Here is a 21,607-nt window from a genome sequence, read left to right as displayed (position 1 = left end):
CATGAGCAGGTGTGTTTATGACTGTTTTTCATAGCAATGACCTTTTCTATTAGTGAAGAACTGCTTGAGGACTTCCGATTAGGGGCTTGTGGTTTTGTGTGACCCCCCCCACCAACCCTTGAATGGGTAAGCCTGTGGATGCCCCGTGGAGCACTCCAGGGTGAAGCAGGCCTCCCTGGAACTGAGATGCTTTGCCACACTCCCAGGGGAGTTCATTTCAAGGTGCTAGTACTAGCGGCTGCGGCATGATATTGCCCAATCTCAGGCCCTCTTATTGATGGGTGGGAGGGAGTGAGATTGCCGCTTAAGAAAGTTTATTATCTTTAGGAGGGAAGAATTCTTTTATTTACAGGGGGTTTCGTAGATGATCTCTTTCATGTGGGTTAAGACGTTTTGAGCTCTGAATGTCCATGCTGCTTAGAGGTTCTAAGTTGTTCTCAACTGGGGGTGGTACCACCACTCTCAAGGGTGTTTGGACATGTATGTCACAGGGACGGGGGATGGGCAGTACTGGCATTCCACATGTCAGGGGCCAGGGACGCTAGACATCCTGCTTTGCCCACGGCAGTTGAATAATTATCCCATCCTACATGCCCATCACGTCCTGTCAGGAACCCCTGAGAAGCGTGGTTTTATTTATAATGCACTTCAGTGCTGATGAACCATCTGGTTGTAGGTCGAGGAGGTGCTCAGTGAAAAAGAAGTGATGTGGAAGAGATGGGGAAAGGGGAGAAAGGCTGCTAGCCAGTGTTTAAACAAAATGCGTGAGGAATAGCTCAGTTAGGAAAGATGGAAATGTAACTTCCCACTTCTCAGAATTGAGGGGCTTCTCTGATAGTGCATCATATTATTCTGCCGGCTTTGGATCATTGAAAAGGCACTTTAAAAATTATCAAGCAGGGCTTCCCTGGTGGTGCAGTGGTTGAGAGTCCGCCTGCCGATGCAGGGGACACGGGTTCGTTCCCCGGTCCAGGAAGATCCCACATGCCACGGAGCGGCTGGGCCTGTGAGCCATGGCCGCTGGGCCTGCACGTCCAGAGCCTGTGCTCCGCAACGGGGGAGGCCACAACAGTGAGAGGCCCGCGTACCACAAAAAAAAAAAAAAAAAAAATTATCAAGCAAATACTTCAGCAGTCTTTGAGATCCTCTATCTCTCGAGGTCTGGCTGAATTCCTCATGCTGGATGCTCAGACACATGCATCCAGCTTGGAGAGAACAGGACACTAGGAGGCCTTGGGTGGCACCTGCGGAAACTGTTGGCCATTTGCCGTGCTTTGGAGCTGCTTTGGATCGGGCCTGGGGCAACTGGAAGGGCTGCAGGGTGAGCCCCATCCCTGCCAGAGCCTCTTGGTGGACCACCCACCGGCCTGTTCACTGAGCTCATGCTCTGGGCAGGGTTCTGAGGAGCCCAAGCCCTTCTCATGGCCAAAGTCTATATCCTCATTCAGATTTGCATCCACCCAGAGCAACTTTTAGTCTTAATATAGTTACTGGCACTAGAGATTTCTAAGCTTTCTCACTCTCAACCCATTTGATCATGTCACTCTGTTCTTGGCATTCAAGGCCCTTTCTTCCCCATCTCCCCAGCTTGGTTGTCCCCCACTTTAGAAGAGGTTCCCTGCACTTGGGCCATGGAGGCCTGCTTATTCCCCCCTCACTCATGCTGGGCCTCCCTCAAGTTGTTTGGGCCCTTGCACAAAGCACGGTCCCTCCTTCACCGCCCCCCCACCAAGTCCTGCTCTTTCACACAGGCCCAGTGCAGTCTTATTCTCCTTCATGAAGCCTCTCTTATTGCATCATCTTGTGGTATTCATTTTTTTCTCCCTGAGACCAATTGGTTCTTATTACCTCTGCTGCTTATTTGGAACGAAATCATCTACTGTCATATGGCACAACTTTGGAGTCATACTACCTAGGTGTGAATCCCTGCTTCTCCACCTACCAGTTGTGAGATTTGGTCAAGCCTCAGTTTTCTCATCTATGAAATGGGGCTGTTAGTACCATCTCATAGGATTGTTGTGAGGATAAGTGAGATAATCTTTGGGAAACACTTAAAATACTGCTGGCACTTAATAAATTCTGGGTGATTGAAAGCTGTCATTTGTTTTATGGGATGGGGGTTGAGGAATAGAGCACAGGCTCTGAAATCACACAGGCCCTGGGTCTGAATCAGACTCCGACATTTTCTGCATCTGTGGGAATTTGCTTAATGCCCTTGAGATTCAAGTTCCCCTTCTATTAAATAAATATAAATCTCACTTCACATATTTCTAAGAAGATCCAGTGGATATGTATAGGGACTTCCCTGGTGGTGCAGTGGTTAAGAATCCACCTGTCAATGCAGGGGACATGGGTTCGAGCCCTGGTCTGGGAAGATCCCACATGTCGCAGAGCAACTAGGCCTGTGCTCCACAACTACTGAGCCTGTGCTCTCGAGCCCGTGTGCCACAACTACTGAGCCCGCATGCCACAACTACTGAAGCCCATTTGCCTAGAGCCCATGGCCCGCCGTGGCCCGCAGCAAGAGAAGCCACCTCAATGAGAAGCCCGCGCACCGCAATGAAGAGTAGCCCCGGCTCTCCACAACTAGAGAGAGCCCGTGCACAGCAACAAAGACCCAACACAGACAAAAATAAATAAAATTAAATCTCTAAAAAAAAATGGATGTGTATAAAGCTTTTTATATTGTCCAACACATAGTAGGTGATCAACAAATAGCAGCTATTGTTGTTACATGGCTATTTAATTTATAATGCATAAATAACTTTTGTCCCCAATAAATTTGTAAGTTCTATTAAAACAAAGGATCATATCTTATCATTCTTCGTTTCTTCCACAAACCTTGAACAAAGTTTTGCACACAGTGGGTATGATTTTTTTTCATGTGTGGCTTTATTGAATCTGACATCATATTCTTTTGGTCCTTTTTTAAAAAAAAAAATTTCATTTAAGTGATGTGTGTACATGATCACACATCAGCTGGCTTTGTGGGTTTCCCTCAAAGTCTTTGACTTCTTGAAATGTCCTCTCAATATCAATATTGTTTTCCTCTATCAAAACATCAGGGCTCTGAAACAATAATTTGGAAAAAGCAGTCAACTCAGTTGTTTGTAAACTGGATTAAAAAAAAAAAGAATAATTCTGGCCACCTATTTGGTGACCTGTTCTGAAAACCAGGCAGCTAAAATGTTGTACAGAAAGAGTAGTAGGCTGGTTTGCTGTACCCGTCTTGTTTCAGTTCCATCAGTTGAGTTGGTGGCTATTCCACTGGTTGACATTAGGCAGGGCAGGGTCTCCAGACAGTTTGTTACCCTTGGCTGTCATGGCTGCAGTGTCAAGTTTGGAAATTAGCAAGTGACTTTAAATCTTCAAAAGGGGACTGGCCTTGTTGGTGTGGACAAGGTGTGAGAATTGTAGTAAACCATCACCCAGCTTATAAACATCACAAGTATGTCTGTCAATACCAAGGGAATAAAAACAAAGTACCGAAAAAGTGAAGTAAAAATTATGGGTGAATTAAGGAATGTATTTCTTTGAGTTCAGTGGAGGTAAGACTATTAAAGTGCCACGCAGTGTTACATGTTTTTAAAAAGAGCACATGTGCCTCCTCAGGTAGACCAAAAGTGTCTGGAAAGACCAGCACATGTTAGAGGATCTAGCCGGAAAGTAGGATTTGCCACAGAAATTACCTTATTCTGTTAACTTTGGACAATGTTCCATTGACCACGACTTGCCTTTTTCTTCTAATAAGGGAATTCATGAGAGGAAAAAGAAACTCTTATAAGGAAAGGGCAAAAGAATGAAACATTAGGGGCCTTCCCTGGTGGTGCGGCAGTTAAGAATCCGCCTGCCAATGCAGGGGACACGGGTTCGAGCCCTGGTCCGGGAAGATCCCACATGCCGTAGCGCAACTAAGCCTGTGCGCCACAACTACTGAGCCTGCGCCACAGAGCCCGTGTGCCACAACTACTGAAGCCTGTGTGCCTAGAGCCTGTGCTCTGCAACAGGAGTAGCCCCCGCTCGCTGAAACTAGAGAAAGCCCCGAGTGCAGCGGAGAGCCAGTGCAGCCAAAAATAAAATAAAATAAAATAAAATAAATAAATTTAAAAAGATTCAAAAAAGAATGAAACATTAGTATGACTCAATATTTTTCTCTTTTTAAAACTTTTAGATATTCCTCCTATTTCAAATTATACCAGGTTTCATTTTTCTTTCTATAGATTTAAGATAGTAAACTCCAATTAAAAGACTCATTGTTTGCCTTGATGGTTTTATGAATCTCTGATATGTAATTTTACAAAGAGAAATCTTCATTACCTGGTGAATACGTGTTAACTGTCCCACATGTGCCTAGCACTGTGCCAGAGTTTGTAAAGGATACAGAAGTGGTGCTCTCAATTCCGTCCTGTGCCCCTTCTGGAAAAACAAACTTCTTCCCTCCTCTAGGCATTATCTGTTACTCCAATATCTTATCTTAACACATTCTTAGTCCAACACTTAAACCAGGAAGCTTGGGCTATGGCTATTTATGAAGAAAGGATTACTCTTGTTTTTCTCCAGCTTGGGGCTCTATAACGTTGAAAAACAAGTTTATTCCTATGTCTATTGTAATTTTTCTTGAAGAGATTGAAACTCTTTTTTTGATTTCCCTGCATTGCTTTTTTTTCTTTTTTTTTTCCAGCATTGCTTTTTCTTAAAAAAAATTATTTTATTGAAATGTAGTTGATTTACAATGTTGTGTTAATTTCTACTGTACGGCAAAGTGATTCAGTTATACATATATATACATTCTTTTTCATATTCTTTTCCATTATGTTTATCACAGGATATTTCATATAGTTCCCTGTGCTATACAGTGAGAACTTGTTTTCCATTCTCTGTATAATAGTTTGCATCTGCTAACCCCAAACTCCCAATACATCCCTCCTCCACATCCCTCCCTCCTTGCATTGCTTTTGATTGTTGCAAATTTTCTTTTGTTTTTATGTGCAATGTTTGTTGCTAAGTAGACTACTCTTCTCCAACTGTATTGTATGAGCATATGGTGTGGTGTGGATTCCACACCAGTCCAGTTAATGCATCCAGAGAATGTTGATAGCAACTTTGGAAAATAATCAAATTTTTACATTCATTTTTTTGGTGGAATTTTTTTTCTGGTTTGAAGAGAACATAGAGCACTGGTAGTCAGTACAGTACAGACGCTGGACCAAAACTGTCAGATCCAGATCTTGCTTTGCACATGTTTGCTATTTGATCTTGGGCAAGTTACTGAATTGCTCTGTGTCTCAGTTTCTTTATTTGTAAAATATGCATAATAATGACATCTATCTTGTAGGGTTGTTATGAAGGTTAAATGACAAAGTTTACAAAAAGTTTACAAAGTACTTAGAATGGTGCATACCATTTAAGTACCACACAAATCGTTTTTTCATCTTTGCACCATCTATTTTGATTTTTGGGAAAGGCAGGGCCAGCCTGGGAAAGTAGGGTGTCCCTTTGGTTCTAATGGTTCCTTGTCAATGACTGCCTGGTTCTTAAGAATAGGTTTTTATTTCAGTGTGGATTATGATGTTTTCCTCTTTGGTTTTTATTAGAGGGAGACTATTTTAAAGTTATAAAAGATTGTTTGCAAAATTACCTCTTGGTTAAAAATGGATTGGTTGAATATGGATGTTTAGAGACTGTTTGTTGAAAGAAGTGTTAAATTTTGCTCTATTTAGATTTTTTTCTTTCATAAACTATGTTTAGCTCCAAAGTATGAAATTCCCCCACTCCCACCTTCTTTGGACTTCAAATTAGTAAATAATAAAGTATAGATAATGTGTAGTAACCTTTTTAGGGGTTATGAGTAAAGGCTACTTATTTTAAAAAAAACCCTCAGGGCTTCCCTGGTGGTGCAGTGGTTGAGAGTCCGCCTGCCGATGCAGGGGACATGGGTTCGTGCCCTGGTCTGGGAAGATCCCACATGCCACGGAGTGGCTGGGCCCGTGAGCCATGGCCGCTGAGCCCGCACGTCCGGAGCCTGTGCAAAAAAAACTCTCAGAAAATAAAGTGCATACAAACCAGTTGAAATCAGGGGCAGCTGAAATTGTTATCAAACTTGATCTAGACCTTTTCACTAACAGTGTGTTTTTTTTTTTAATTTATTTTTTATTTTTGCCTGTTTTGGAACTTTATTATTATTTTTGTTTGATTTCTATTTTATTATTATTGTTAAAAATTTTTATTTTATATTGGGGAATAGTTGATTTACAATGTTGTGTTAGATTCAGGTGTACAGCAAAGTGATTGTGTTATATATCTACATATATCTATTCTTTTTCAGATGCTTTTCCCATATAGGTTATTACAAAGTATCGAATAGAGTTCCCTGTGCTATACTAGCAGTTTGTTTTTCAACAACACATATTTCCTTTGTAATAGAATGGATGACAGTCTTCTGACACTAGTGGAGCATTTGGTTGATTACTAAGATGCCACCCAGCAAGTGATAGAGTATCCATTTGTTCTTCTGCAGAGATGTTTCCAAACAATAGTCATTTGGGCGTTATAACAGGCATGGAAGTTAATATTGAAAAGATGAACTTGACAAATGAATTACCATGGATCTGTTGATAAGTTGAGTGAATTGGGCTTGATATATTACTTGAGATAACTGAGTATTTGGGAGGTCAAATGTGAAAAATACTAACTAGAAAGAGTTACTTAATTGTAAAACTTCCCCTATCAGTTTAATTTTTTTTTAATGTGTGATTTTTTTCCCCCTATAATGCCAGCTGCTGGGCTTAGCATTGGGATTTTTTAAAAAAATAAATTCATTTATTTATTTTTGGCTGCATTGGGTCTTTGTTGCCGTGAACAGTGGCTACTCTTCGTTGTGGTGTGCGGGCTTCTTATTGTGGTGGCTTCTCTTGTGGAGCACGGGCTCTAGGCGCGTGGGCTTCAGTAGTTGTGGCACATGGGCTCAGTAGTTGTGGCTCGCGGGCTCTAGAGTGCAGGCTCAGTAGTTGTGGCTCACGGGCTTAGTTGCTCTGTGGCATGTGGGATCTTCCTGGACCAGGGCTCGAACCCGTGTCCCCAGCATTGGCAGGCGGATTCTTAACCACCGAGCCTCCAGGGAAGCCCTAATGTGTGATTTTTAAATAATTGACTTTGAAGTGCTTAAAAAATGACTTTCGGGTATCTATTTTGTGTTCTTTTCATGATGTGCTTAACTTCATATTTTAGCAAAAACAAAAAACAACCTCAAAATTTGACTTGTAATAAAAATTGCTTAAGAAATGAAAAAAGAAAAAAAATAACAAATAAACAAAAATGTTGCTTAAGAAATAACACTAATTATACATATATTTAAAAACAGGTAGTATATTGTTCTGAGAATTTGCTTCAGTATGCTCAGTTTCTAAGTGTATGATTTTTCCAGCAATAGGAAACTCTTTGTAAGTAGACTGACCTTTAGATTGTTATAATTTTTCAACCAGAAATTATTAGATACTAAGGGAAACAAATGTACTGAATTTACAAATGTATTATGTTGGCTTACTAACAATAGACCTAATTGATAAAAGTGATTTAATATATGTTGTGCTAATAGCTAAACCTCCAAAGCCTCTAATCTCTCATGGAAATATTGCTTTGTAGAACAAAATCCAATGAGAAGTTCTGGGATTCCAGAGTGAATTTGTACATTCCTTAGGGGCATTTTTGCAAGGGAGGTTGTTGTGTTTTAAAGGTAGTTGATAAGAGACCTGCACCACCAACCCCAGACCTGCACCACCAACCACCATCATGCATTAGTCTATAGAAGGTATTTGGGTGTACGTATTCCTGTACCACTCGGTACCACCATTTAGCCAAGGAAAGTTTCTGACCATTTGCAGCATACATTATAAATCAGGATGTCACTACCAGACAATCAGATTTGAACATTCCATGAACAAAGTAGCCTATATCCCCTAGGAATAGATCACTTAACTGTGTTTATGTCATGCTCTTGATACGCCTGCATTTACACAAGACAGGATAGCACATTGTTTATTTATTTTAGGAGTAGGTAATTGATGTGTATATTTACTTAATTTCAGTTTAATTAGTCAAACATTGAAATGGGTAATTTAGCATGATTGCTTAAATACATGGGGAAAGTATAATTATTCTTCCAATCCCTCGAATTATTCCTCTACCACCATGGGTTTGTGAAAGAATAATTTTGAGTCTTCTCCACGTTGGGCTGGTGTTGGCTGCTCTCTTAAAAATAAAATTCATACTTGGCACATAATGTATGGGGAGGTTGCTGGTCAGATATTTGGGGAAACTCAGAGGATCTCTAACTGCCAAATTAGTCCCCTGGGGAGAACTAGGAAAACTGCAGGATATACTGGTTGAATTAAATGAACTTGTTTAAGTTATATTCACTTTCTGGTATCACTAGGGGATATCACTGCTACTTGGAAATGTGGCTAGTTTGATGCCAAGTTTGTGCACTCTGATTGGCTGCAGAGATTTTTGTTTGTTTGTTTCTTGGCCTTTGTTTGTTGGCAGAGAAGAGCCGTACCTGGCATCTTACAAATAAGTTACAAGCAAAAAGCCATAATATTGGTCTTGTATCTAAGAATGAAGAACCATAAAATACTGTATATGGTTTAGTAATAAAAAGGCACTTAAAAAGACTGTAGGGTGGGAAACTGAAAAAAGCACAGTCCCACAAATGAAAAGTTACTCATGATGGTATCAGAGATAACCACCCTTAACTTTCTGGCCTTTTCTGTGCTTTTTTTCTGTTATATATGATTCTGTTACGGGTAAAATTTTGCATCCTTGTCTTTGTTATAATGTGTAATGAAATATTACAAATATTTCTCCAAATCGTTTAGAAGTTCTTCATAACTATTTTAATAAGTTCCTAATATGATATATAAATATAGATATAAGAAAATTTATTCATTTTCATATTATTGGACATTTACGAGGTTTGCAATTTCCTTTATTATAAATTATGCTATGATGAAAACCTCTACACATAAATCTTTATTCTCTGCTTAGTTCCTTAAGGGGAAAAAAAATTACCTAGAAGTAAAAGTATTAAGTTAAAGAATAAGCACTTTTAAAAAGCAGGATACCTGTTGTCAAATTGCTTTCCAGATTGGTTACCTCAAGGTGCACTCTAGTCAGCTGTGTGTGAAAATGACTTTCCTGCAGACCCTGAAACAGAATATAATCATAAAAATGTTTTCCTAATTGTATAAGTAATTTACATTCTTTGATTACTAATTAGTTGACTAATTTTTTGTTTTCATCAAAAATTTGTATTTTCTTGAAATATCTGTGTGGGTAACTTTTTAAACTGGCTTTCTCTTGCTTGTGGGATTACAGAATGTCACAGTGATGAGTTTCAGTGCCGACCTGGGCTTTGTATCGTTGCATCCTGGCGGTGTGATGGGACCAGAGACTGCGCGAATGGCTCAGATGAAATTGGCTGCCGTAAGTGAAGAGCGGTGGGGCTAAGCTCTGTTCTGAGTAGCAGAAGTGCTTCATGGTCATTTTAGCTGTAACAAAGAGAAAGAGATAAAGTAATAATTGAACAGTCATACCAACAATTTATCAATGTTCCATAATGATGATGATAAAAACATACCAATGACAATCACTCGCAACTTATTTACATGGTACTTTCACATATGTTACTCTACTTATTTTTTTTAACATCTTTATTGGAGTATAATTGCTTTACAATGGTGTGTTAGTTTCTGCTGTACAACAAAGTGAATCAGCTATATACATATATCACCATATCCCCTCCCTCTTGCGTCTCCCTCCCACCCTCCCTATCCCACCCCTCTAGGTGGTCACAAAGCACTGAACTGATCGCCCTGTGCTATGCTGCTGCTTCCCACTAGCTATCTATTTTACATTTAGTAGTGTATATATGTCCATGCCACTCTCTCACGTCATCCCAGCTTACCCTTCCCCCTCCCTGTGTCCTCAAGTCCATTCTCTACATCTACATCTTTATTCCTGTCCTGCCCCTAGATTCATCAGAACCATTTTTTTTTTTAGATTCCATATATATGTGTTAGCATACAGTCTTTGATTTTCTCTTTCTGACTTCACTCTGTATGACAGACTCTAGGTCCATCCACCTCACTACAAATAACTCAATTTCGTTTCATTTTATGGTTGAGTAATATTCCATTCTACTTATTTTCTATAGCACACCGTGAGAAAAATATAGTCCCCATTTTATGATGCATACATTGAGATTCAGGGAACCTGCTGAAGATTGTAAAGCAAGTAAATTGTAGAAATAATAAATTATTTGATTTTGGGTCTTATTTTCCAAATCTCATGGATTTTACAATTTATCATGATGCTTTACTATTAGTTATTACAAAACACTTCAAATAATTTAATAATTATAAACTCATGGTTGATTTTATTGAAATTAAAAATTTAATATTTTTTTGGTCATAACTTTGTATGAATGTGTGTTTGGGCTGTTTGTTTTATTCTCTGTATTTTGTATTGTTTTGGATCATCATTTTGTTGTGATACCATTGCTGAGATTACTTGACCGTGAACACTGGTTAAAGTCCACAGGCTCTAAGGTTTTTTATATTTGCTATCAAATATATTGAGCAGGAGTTGATATACTTCTTTTGAAACGAGCATTGGTTGTTGGTATAATAGGGTGGATGTTAGACATAATGACTTTTTTTCCGGTTTATTTTAGCTCACTCTACTTGCCGTTCCAACCAGTTCCTGTGTCAGAGTGAGGAGCTATGCATCCCTGCCCACTGGGTGTGTGACGAGGAAGAAGACTGTATTGATGGCTCAGATGAACGGCGGCATTGCCGTAAGTGCTTGTAGAGGAATCTTGTTTTGGCCCTTTGGACACCTTAAATTCCAACCTGTTACAAATACAAAACACAATGGAATGAATCTTTATAAATGCAGAGTTGGGCCTCGAAGGACGAGGGAACCTGTGCCAGCCATCTCACTCAGGGGTTGGATGATACTGAAAGTGTGAGTGTGCTGAAGAATTATCAATATAGCCAGTGATTTGGACATGGGATAGATTCCCAGTATTTTACTCAGGTTATGTTATGCTTAAGAAAGAAACAAAACACCTATTGGTATCTGTATGTGGAGGTCTTCATTTGTCTGGTTGGCAGTTGGATGAGTCCACGTGCTCCTGGAGCACACTGTGCAGGCAGAACCTTCCACCCCTTCTGCCCCACTATTAAACTCTCTTCTTTCTGACTGAGTGGAAGTGGAGGTCTGTTGGAGGCACTTCAGTGATGGCTGCTAGAGCCATCGTAGGATGAGCTGGAACCAGAAAGCAAATAGTAGCAAGGAAGAGGACATTGGCGACTGCTGATTCCTGGACATTGAGGGGGTTCAGGGCAGTAACCTGGAAGAAACCCTTCCATTCTGATTTCTTTGGGATGGAACTGGAAAAGAGTGTTTTATTGGGCTTAAACAATTTTGGACAAGAGCGTAGTCTTGGGTGAATGTAAGATGGCAACATGTGAGAAAGATGTCTGTCATCTGTAGCATTCCTTTCTCTTAAGGATATTTGTATAATTTAAAATTATTCTTGTATCAGTGGGGATGTTTTTGGCTGCAAAGAGTGAAAAACACAACTCAAAAAAGTTAAGCAAAAAGGGAATTTATTATCTTACCCAAAAAGCCTAAATGTAGCATTTTTCCAGAATTGATTGGAAGATAATGGAAAATCTCAATTCCTTGGATCAGTGACATCATCCAATTTTCTTCCACTATTCTGCCCTGCCCTGCCATCTTTTTAGCCTATTGGCTTTTCATGATTGCATGAAAGCTGCAGAAGTCCTGAATTTTACATTCCCATAATTCAAATTTCAATATCTAGAAGAGAAAACATCAACATCTTTTCCCTGTGTTTTTATAAGACAAAAGAAAACAACAACAAAAAAACCCCAAACTAAAACCTTTTAGCGAGTCTAAGTTGGACTGAGATGGAAATTGGAGAGAAGATACAAGGCTGTAATGAACCACCTCAGGCTCTTGACCTCAGCTGTCCTTTGGAAAAGTCCAGCTCTGATTCACCTTTCAACTTCCCCACATTCTGTTTCATTAAATGCACATCCCACAAATCATTGACATCTATCATCACTGTGTGTTGGTTTTGAGATACCCAAGATCCTGTTGGCATTTTCACATGGACATTGTCCACAAAGATCAAAGAAGAAACAGATATTTTTGATGGCTACGTCATGTGGGAATTTGTTTGTTAGGTGACTAGCAGTGGAGATGCTGTGGGCTTCAGTAGGTTCTGGATGTATTTATAAAAAATTAGAATTAAGTCCAGGAATTTTGAGTCCAGCAATGGGAGTATGAACTCTTTTCAGTCGAGCCACTAGAAGCCTTCTTTTGAGGAAGATAATGGAAATTCTCAATACTTATGAGTTTGACTTTGGTGTAAAGGTAAAATGTAGACTGTATAATTAAACAATCTGTTAGGGCTTGTCAGTGCTGGTCATGAGGTCTGCCAGCAACAGAGAGATGGTGATCCTTGGGACAGGGTGGTTCAGGGGAAACCAGCAAACTATGTAGGGCTGTGGAGGGTGGTGGTGGTGACAGATGGCAGTCTTGAGGAGGGCATAGACAGGAGCTAGTCAAGGCCAGATAGGAGCACGGCATATCTACATCAGGTCCAGTTACGCACATCCGGATCTGAGGTGGAGTGGCAAAAAGGAAGGGAGGTGGGGGACAGCAGTTCAGAAAGACTGAAAGGAGGAAGGAAAAGTACCAGGCATAGTAGGATCAGGGAGAAATCCTTGTTTCTAAGAAATCTGTTCTGGGCTCTGATATTTCTGGCTGGCCTCTCAGAGGTCCTAGAGGAAAAAGGTGACCTAGTAGGTAGTCAGTGCTAGATTGTGAAGCTCTGGAGAGCAGTGACTATACTTTATTCAGCTTGTATCCCTAAGGCTTGGTATTCTGTCTAGCAGATAGTACGTTCTTCATAAGTGGACACTGAATGAATGAATGATGGGTTATTTATCTTTTGGCTAGATATGCCATTTGGTTCCATTTTCCCTTGCTTCCCACACAGAGTAGGAAGAAAGCTGAGCTGTAGATTGTGATGCAGTGTGTGGTGGATGACCCGTTGATAATAACACTACATAGAGGGGATGGGAACTACCAAGGGCAACTGCTTGGGGAGACTGGAAATAACTTTACAGCAATAATTTATGAGCAAGGTTCCACACTATTTTAAATGAGTATGGATTTTATAAGGTAACTCTTGCATTTTAAATTTTACATTATTTTTTTATTGGATCATCTTTTCCCCAAATGCTTCTCTTTTATGTGGACAATTAAAAAGTCCCATCATAATTCCTGCCTCAGGGCTTCCCTGGTGGCACAGTGGTTAAGAATCTGCCTGCCGATGCAGGGGACACAGGTTCGAGCCCTGGTCCGGGAAGATCCCACATGCCGCGGAGCAACTAAGCCCGTGCGCCACAACTCGTGAGCCTACGCTCTAGAGCCCACGAACCACAAACACTGAAGCCCTTGCACAACAACTACTGAAGCTTGCGTGCGTAGAGCCCATGCTCCGCAGCAAAAGAAGCCACCACAATGAGAAGCCCACACACCGCAACGAAGAGTAGCCCCCTCGCCGCAACTAGAGAAAGCCCACGTGCAGCAACGAAGACCCAACGCGGCCAAAAATAAATACATAAAAATAAATTAATTAAAAAAAAATTCCTGCCTCAGACTCACAGAATAGAATTCACATGATGCTTGGAATATTGATTCATTTGATTTTGTCTGTTTTATCCAGAGGCAAAGTTGATAAACTACTGGGGCTCTGCTCTCACCTACCCTAATCAACTTAGGATAAAATCAAGCTAGCTTAAATTTATGTTTATAAAATTGACAGGTATTCAATGTAGAAAGCTTATATAGTAGAGAAAACTCTAAAGAAAAAAAAATCACCCACATTCCTAATACTCAGAAATAACCACTGTTTACTCTTTGGCATATTTCCTTCTTGTTTAAACAAGGATTTCAACGAGGGGGACCTTACTGATCCTTGATTAATACCTACACCTGCAAAATTCTTATTTCATCCATCCTTTTTACTGTATGGGTTTTCAAGCTATATTGTATTCTCAACACATGTTGATAATATAATTGTCTACACTCACAACCTTGAATGTTGATATGATTCTGGGCATTTTGATAGTATCCTGATAATAACACATTTGCTTTCACATTGTAAGATGTCTACCTTAGAGTAGCTGGGTTAATGTTACTGCCATATTTGTTAGTTGGTCTGTGTTTTTCAGTAATTACAAAGTAATATTCTTTTTCCTTTCACAGCTGGGAGAACATGCTCAAGCCATCAGTTTACGTGCGACAACGGTGAATGTATCCCAGCAGAATTCAGATGTGACCATTCCACAGACTGCTTGGACGGAACTGACGAGAAAAACTGCCGTGAGTCCCTTACAGTCTTTGCACTGTATTTGGTTTCACCTTTGTCCCTTTGGCACTTTAATCAATTCGTTGATGGACAGAAATGCCTACAATATGCCTCTTGTTATTGAAATCTCTTGGCAGATTCTTTTGTGGATTAGAGGTGATGTTCTGATAGGAGTCTATTTTTAGCAAGACATTCTGAGTCTGTCCTGCCTTAGCACATCAAGTTTCTGTATGTCTTGAAGTAAGAAACTTTTAACTTTAACATAGAATCACAAAAAGTCAATGAGTACAAAATCCAGTTTGGTCAATTTTAACTTTTAGTACATTACCATGATAAGCTTCTAGGTCAAATGTCTCAGTTTTTCTGCTCTTATGGACTCAGCGTTTTCCAGATTACCTTTGGAAACGTGTTACATTTTGAAAATGGCTATCTGTGTAATGGAAGAATACTATATCAATTTGTAACTGATCACCACAAGATAAAAGCATACAAATCACAGTATTCTATGTATAATGTTTAAATATGACCATAAGCAAAATAAGAAAGTGCAATCACTTCTTACAAATGAGTAAAGAGTAACCTGCCTCTCTTGAGGTTTATATAGAATTGTTAGAATACAAGAATATACTAATTATTCTGCTGTGTCCATCCTCTGGTCCATCTAACTCTGTCTTTAGTCTCAGACATACCCATTTTCTCTCAAAAGCGCTTATAGGTCTATCATTTATGAATTTACCCAGAGCTTCTTTGAGTTGTTATATATCTTTCCCTGGCATTCTTTCTGGCATACTGCATTTCAGACTTCAAGGAGTTATTTTAATATTCTAGTATTCTAATAATCGGTGGATAGATTTTGTGTACCTTAGAAACCTTGATCATAAACTTCTTGGTTATTATGTTTCCAACTAAAGATTTAGGTTTTAGTCTATTCTCATGGGACAACTCTTTTATTGTTTGATCATTTTGATAGGATTTTAGTTCTCTGGACCATTTCTAAATTCCTTCCTTTGGTATATTGTATGCTTAATGAAAGAGCCATCTTCTGTATATTTTGCTACACTTCCCAATATGCCATGCCTAGGGTGGGAGCTAACATAAACTGGTTATGAGCAAATTGTCCCTATTTACTGTAGTGTTCAAACTGTGCTCTTAATGGAAGAAATACTCGTATGTGTGTCCAGATTCATACTGCAGCCTCACTGTCATCACACAGTACATTAAAACAAAACAAAAAACTTCTCCAATGCTTTCTTCCCTTGTATGTTATTTTCCTTTGAGAGGAGTCTGTGCTATTTGTCTTTATGTTTCCATTTCCTAGCAGAATTTCTGGTATAGTTCTGTTGTAGTTTCCAACTTACATGTTTTCTTTTGAAAGAGATTGTGTTGCCTCTAAGTTGGGTCTTCTTTAACTTTGGAAAAATTATGGAGAATTTAGACTTGGTACCGGCAGTTTTAGAGATGGTAGTGTGTGTCTGGAGGTCACAAATAGCAAGTCCAGAGTCAAGGACTCCTCTTTGAGTACTTTGTAAAGCAAACAATAAATTCTTTATTGTGGCAAGTGAAGAAAATATTTTTGATTAATAATAGAGACAAATCATACATTATATTTTGCAGTATTATGTAAACTTCAAAGTGTTATGTAAATTCCAGTGGTTATTGTTATTAGACCCCTCACTGAGGACATTAGGGCCAGTATTATAATACTGTCTTACGAATAAGGTAACTGAACCAGCAAAGGATGGAGTGGCTTGTTCAAGGTTAAATGGTGTGTGGCAGAGCTAGAGCTCAGCTCGTCCTCTGGTCCAAGTCTGGTGATTGCTCTTCATGAAGGACTTTATTTACAGAAGGAGGAAGTCCTACCTTGTGCAAGAACAGGACCAGAGGCCTGTGCCACCAGCCAACAGTCTGTGTCTTTATCCCTTATTTACAAGTGGATAAAAATGAGTGCTTTATTGCAAATGCAATGGTACTGCAGGAAATGCTATTTTAGGGAAAATAAAAGGCAGCCAAAACAGACTGTTTGGATTTATTCCATGTGAACACCCTGCAGCCAAGTCTCAGGTCACCAATACAGCTGCCTCATGACTTTGCCGACGGACCTTCTGGAAAAAAGCTGGCAGGGTACAAGCATTCAAGCGGCTCTTATAGAAAGGAATGAAGGAAAGGAAGTGAGCTTTGTAAAATATCTGGGCAGGAATCCTTAATCAAGATTTTGTTCATTTTTTTAAGTACATACAAGTAATTGTTGAACCAGAGTTAAACCTCATTGTTTCTGGAATCATACAAGTCATGAATCCTTCAGGGTTCATGGCCCTAAAGTGAATCTCACACATGTAAGGGGGTTTTACAATGAGGTATTTTTTCCTATTTCTCTCTACCTCATTTATTTATTGCTATGTGTTCTGTAAGGAAGAGTGTAAAAAAAATAACAAATCAGAGGAAATTAAAAAAGAATCCTCATACTTCCTTGTTAGTGCTTTGATCTCCTGGCCACAGCCAGATTTGTACAAGAAGGAAATGAATGACCTGGATCAAAGTCTTTAAAAAGTACCAGTACTGGGGGGAGGATTTGCCTCATTTTATTTTCCGTCTTTGTTTGGAGCTCTTGTGGGAAATGGGAAAGGGGAGAGTCACTCCCAGGGCATCAATCACTATCGTATTCAAATTTTTTTTTTTATTAGAGTATAGTTGCTTTCCAATGGTGTGTTAGTTTCTGCTGTACAGCAAAGTGAATCAGCCATACGTATACATATATCCCCTCCCTCCTGGATTTCCTTCCCACCTAGGTCACCACAGAGCACCGAGTAGAATTCCTTGTGCTATACAGTAGGTTCTCACTAATTATCTGTTTTATACATAGTAGTGTATATATATCAATCGCAATCTCCTAATTCATCGCACCTTCCCTCTCCCCGCTTGGTGTCCATACGTTTGTTCTCTACATCTGTGTCTCTATTTGTGCTTTGCAAATAGTTTCATCTGTACCATTTTTCTAGATTGCACATATACGCATTAATCAGTACTACACAGTAGGTGTGAGGACCATCTCCACTTTACAGAGATCAAGAGGTAAGGGTAGATGAACCAGGATATTGACCTAGGTCTAAACCCTATGCCCATGCTCTTGGAATACTTTACTTTTGTATAAGAAGTTTACAGAGCATTTTTGCCTATAGGTTACATAGCTATTTTATTATTAAAATGATTGTTTAAAGCTTTTTATTATGGAAGGTTTTAAACATAATCAAAAGCAGAGTGACTACATCAACTCATAGCTAATTTTGTCTTACCTATATCTCTTCTCTCCATTATTTTGAAGCAGTTCTCAGATATCATATAAGTTTGTCTTTAAATAATTCAGTATCTATATTGCTAAAATATAAGGACTGAAACATTACAGTATCATGATCACACCTAAAAGTTAATAACTTCTTTAAAGTAATCAGATATCCATCCAGTTTTTAAAATCCTCCAATTGGCTTATTATTTTTTTACAGTGTCATTTAAATAAAAATCCAAAGAAAATCTATATGTTGGAGTTAGCAAGTGACTTGTTCTGGAGTTTCCCATGGTCTGGGTTTTGCTCACTGCACCCACCCTCTGATGTCCTTTAACATGTTCTTCTGTCCCCTGTATTTCCTAGGAATTGGTAGCTAGATCTAGAGTAAGGTTTTTCCATCTTGGAAATAATGACATTTGGGTCCAAATCATTCTTTATTGTGGGGAGCTGTCTTGTGCATTGTAGAATAGCTATCAGTATCCTTGGCCTCTATCCACTAGAAGCCAGCAGAACCTCCCAATGGTGATGGCCAAAAACGTCTCTAGACAGTGTCAAATGTCCTCTGGGAGCAGAATTCCCCTCCCCTGCTCCAGTTGAAAATAGCACTAGTCTAGAGGCTTGAACACATGCAAGGGTGTGTGTGTGTGTGTATAAGGGCAACAACACTTTGTATATAAAGGTATGTATTTCCATCAGGAGGCACCTAATGTCTAACTGCCCCTTTGTGATATTAGCAGCCATTGATAATCATGCTAAGATCCATTTAGTCGTAGAGGTACTTAGCTATTTTAAATGTCACTTCAGATATATAGCAACTGTTTAATTAGTTATTTTAAATTAGAATGTTCCCACATAATGGAGGATTAAGTGAGGCTTGGCCAGAAAACCTTTTTGTGAGACATGACACTTTGTTCTATTGTTTGTGCAGTCATGATGAATAGGAAAATTACTTCTGGACAAACTTAGAATCAGTTTATGAATATGGCTTTAATTTGTCTATTTCTCAGAAATAAGATTGTCTATAGGAATGGGTCTTCTAGGTACTAGAAACCACTTAAATATAGTGGTGGATGTTGGAAAACTGCCAAGAAGGACTTATTTCTTTTCCCCAAATATTTGAAAGGATCAGGAAGCTTGACTCTGTTGTTCGTAGTCCCGCCTGTCAGATCAGACCCCTAGGATATAGTTCTTACCGTTTCAAGCTTCTAAGATCAAGGTCTTGAGCTCCAAGACAGAGCACCTTGTGTCCATTCCAAGCACTCCTTTTACATAACAATGAATGGTGTATAAGGGTCCACTCAGGGAAGCAGGGAGAAGGGAGGGAAAAGAATGGGTGAGATGGCAAGAAAGGCAAGGGTATTAAGGTCCCAATAAAAAGATTATCCTTGAAATAAATAGTTTCGTATCATATTTGGTCTTTTTGTCTGCTGTGTTCCTATATGCATAAGGCATAAGATATTTTTGGTTATTCTACTGTTTGAGGACTTTCTGAAAAAATATATGTGTGTGTGTGTGTGTGTGTGTGTGTGTGTGTGTGTGTACAGCTATGAAACAGGTAAAAGTTCATTTTTCCTAAGTTATTTTGCTCTTCAGTCTGGCCATCTGTAAAATGGCACCTGCTATTAAACAGCTTGTCAATTATTATTATTTTTTAAGGAACAGAGAGTTGAAACTGCCATCCATTTGGCTTTTAATGGGATTAGCATCAAGGAAAACCCACTCAGAGCCTAAGATAAACATCAGAACAATGCAGCAATTATGGGCCATTCAATGAATATGTTGCACTGACTTTCGGTTGCTCAAAAATAGTATAATTTTTTCTTAGCTAAGTAAACAGATTATTTCATCTTTATCAAGTACCATATTAGCACGCTTTTGGTGTGAGTAAAACTATTGCTAATTATCATTGGTTTGCTGCACTTCTCTTTTGTTACTTAGGAATGCCAAAGAAAGGGTCAAATCCTTGTTACAATGAAGGCTTTCTTGCTGGTAATCAGCAGTATTTGGTCTGCCTGCCACGGGGGCGGCTTCATCTCTGAAGTTTTATTTCTACTGACTTTCTGTTCTTTAGAATTCTGTATATCTAACTTTATATTTCTAACTGTTGAAACTCCAACTGGGGGCATAACTGGGAGGGAGTGAAGAGGAGGGATAAGTCATTCTTTGGACAGTGATGCCTGGTGACGGACATGTTCATCAAACTCAGCCCCACTGCGCCTTGCTCTTACTATTCTCTCTACTCGAGGTGAGAAGGAGGAAGCAGACTGACCCCATCTTACATATCATATCACAGACGGACCTTTATTTTTTAAGCAGTTTGAGATAGGATTCAGAGCCCTGAAACCTTGAGGAAAGAGAAAAATCTCTTATTTAGTCTTCATCTTACAAGCACATTATAAATATCTCCCATCTTTTAAAAGACCCTAAGATCCCTCTCAGCTGTTACCCTGCTTCTCTGCTCTCTTTCACAGCAAAGTTACATAGAATTGTCTTTAATCACTATCTATCTCCATTTCCTCTCCTTCTTTCTTTCTTGAACTCATTGAAAACAGTCCATCTCCAAATCCCCCAAAAACATTCTTGTCAGTGTCACCAGTGACCTCCATGTTGATAACCCTAATAGTTCTTGTTCAAACATCACCTTATCAGAGAACTACTCCTCACTGTTACTCTTTCTCATTTATTTTAATGTCTGTCCTTCCACCCTCCTAAATAGAACGTAAGTTCCACGAGAGCAGGGATTTTATGAAGTTCATCACTTTCTCTCTAGTACTCAGCAGTCCCGTTACGATCTGTTGAATGAAATAGTTTTAAAAAGCTGTGTTACTTCACTTACAATTCCATTTATAATCTCTTTATCCAGTTCTTAGCACGGTGTCTAGGAAGATGGATTTCAATAAATATATGTTGCGTTATTCCCTGGAGCATTTGAGGCACAGTGTTCATCCTGTGGCTCAGTGACTCCAATGCTAGGGCTCATGTGAGATTTTTATTATTTTTCAAAAAATTAGAACTATGTCAGTATTTACCTCCTTTGCAGATTTTGGTGATAGTTCTGTGTATGAGAAGAAAGAGGTACTGCAGATCCAAACTCTTCAGAGCAGACCTCTTGGGTGCTTTTTAAACTTAGGTCTGAGATCAGGTCACCATGGATAGAGACCAGATAGGGATTTAGGACTTCAGACCCAATAGTTCAAAGCAAGGGCGGTAAGGGAAACTATATAAGTTAATGTCTTTCCCTTTTTGGCTTCAGGCTCCTGAAAGCTGCTCAGACTAAACTTGACGTTAGTCCAGTTCTAGTAGCCCTTGGGAAGACCATATTTACTTTCTCTTTCCAAGGTACTGAATTGTTATTCACATTTTATAAATATTATGTATATGCTTTTTGTTGAAAGACTCTTCAAATTATTTTTGGAAAGACGCAGGAAATGCTCCTCTGTTGTCCTCTTGCATATTACTGCACTCCCTAGATGCTAGTCCGTGACGACAGTCACTTCAGGGACTTGAATTTGACTAACACAGGAGGCGGGGGCTCAGAGAGGAATAGGTTGGTCTCCTGCTGCTTTGTGGTCTGTTTTTTTGGTATGGACTCTCTTGTTTGTCCTGGCACTCTTGGAAAGCTCTGTTTCCTAGCATAGGGTTTCCTGGAATTCTTAGATTATACCAGATTGAAGTCCTTAGTAGAATATGCCATAATTTGATGAAATTTAGATTTGGCCTCACTTCTCCAGACTTCCCAAAGTGGAACGAGAAACTGAATGGAAGAAAGAAAAACTTTCCCTTGCGTTGCTTCTTCTCTTTCTTTTCATGCTATCTTTTTAAGATTATTTCCTTTCATTCAATTTCATTCTTCCTCCTGT

The 21,607-nt window shown here is 39.3% G+C and overlaps 1 protein-coding gene across 1 annotated transcript in view; it reads left to right on the top strand.

The window, feature by feature from the left end:
* The window catches only part of LRP2 (LDL receptor related protein 2), a gene marked incomplete at both ends in the record, with an annotated part of 195,384 nt that overhangs the window by 29,099 nt on the left and 144,678 nt on the right, over window positions 1-21,607 (top strand). Inside the window, 3 exons of the mRNA XM_079709604.1 lie at window positions 9,373-9,480; window positions 10,730-10,852; window positions 14,365-14,481. Of these exons, the coding sequence (XP_079565730.1) occupies window positions 9,373-9,480; window positions 10,730-10,852; window positions 14,365-14,481 (348 nt within the window). The remainder of the gene's footprint in view (window positions 1-9,372; window positions 9,481-10,729; window positions 10,853-14,364; window positions 14,482-21,607) is intronic.

Source organism: Hyperoodon ampullatus (assembly GCF_949752795.1).
Source record: "Hyperoodon ampullatus genome assembly, chromosome: 8".
NCBI lineage: Eukaryota > Metazoa > Chordata > Mammalia > Artiodactyla > Ziphiidae > Hyperoodon > Hyperoodon ampullatus.
The sequence above is the reverse complement of the archived record's forward strand: the minus strand, read 5'-3'. Positions and strand labels throughout refer to the sequence as shown.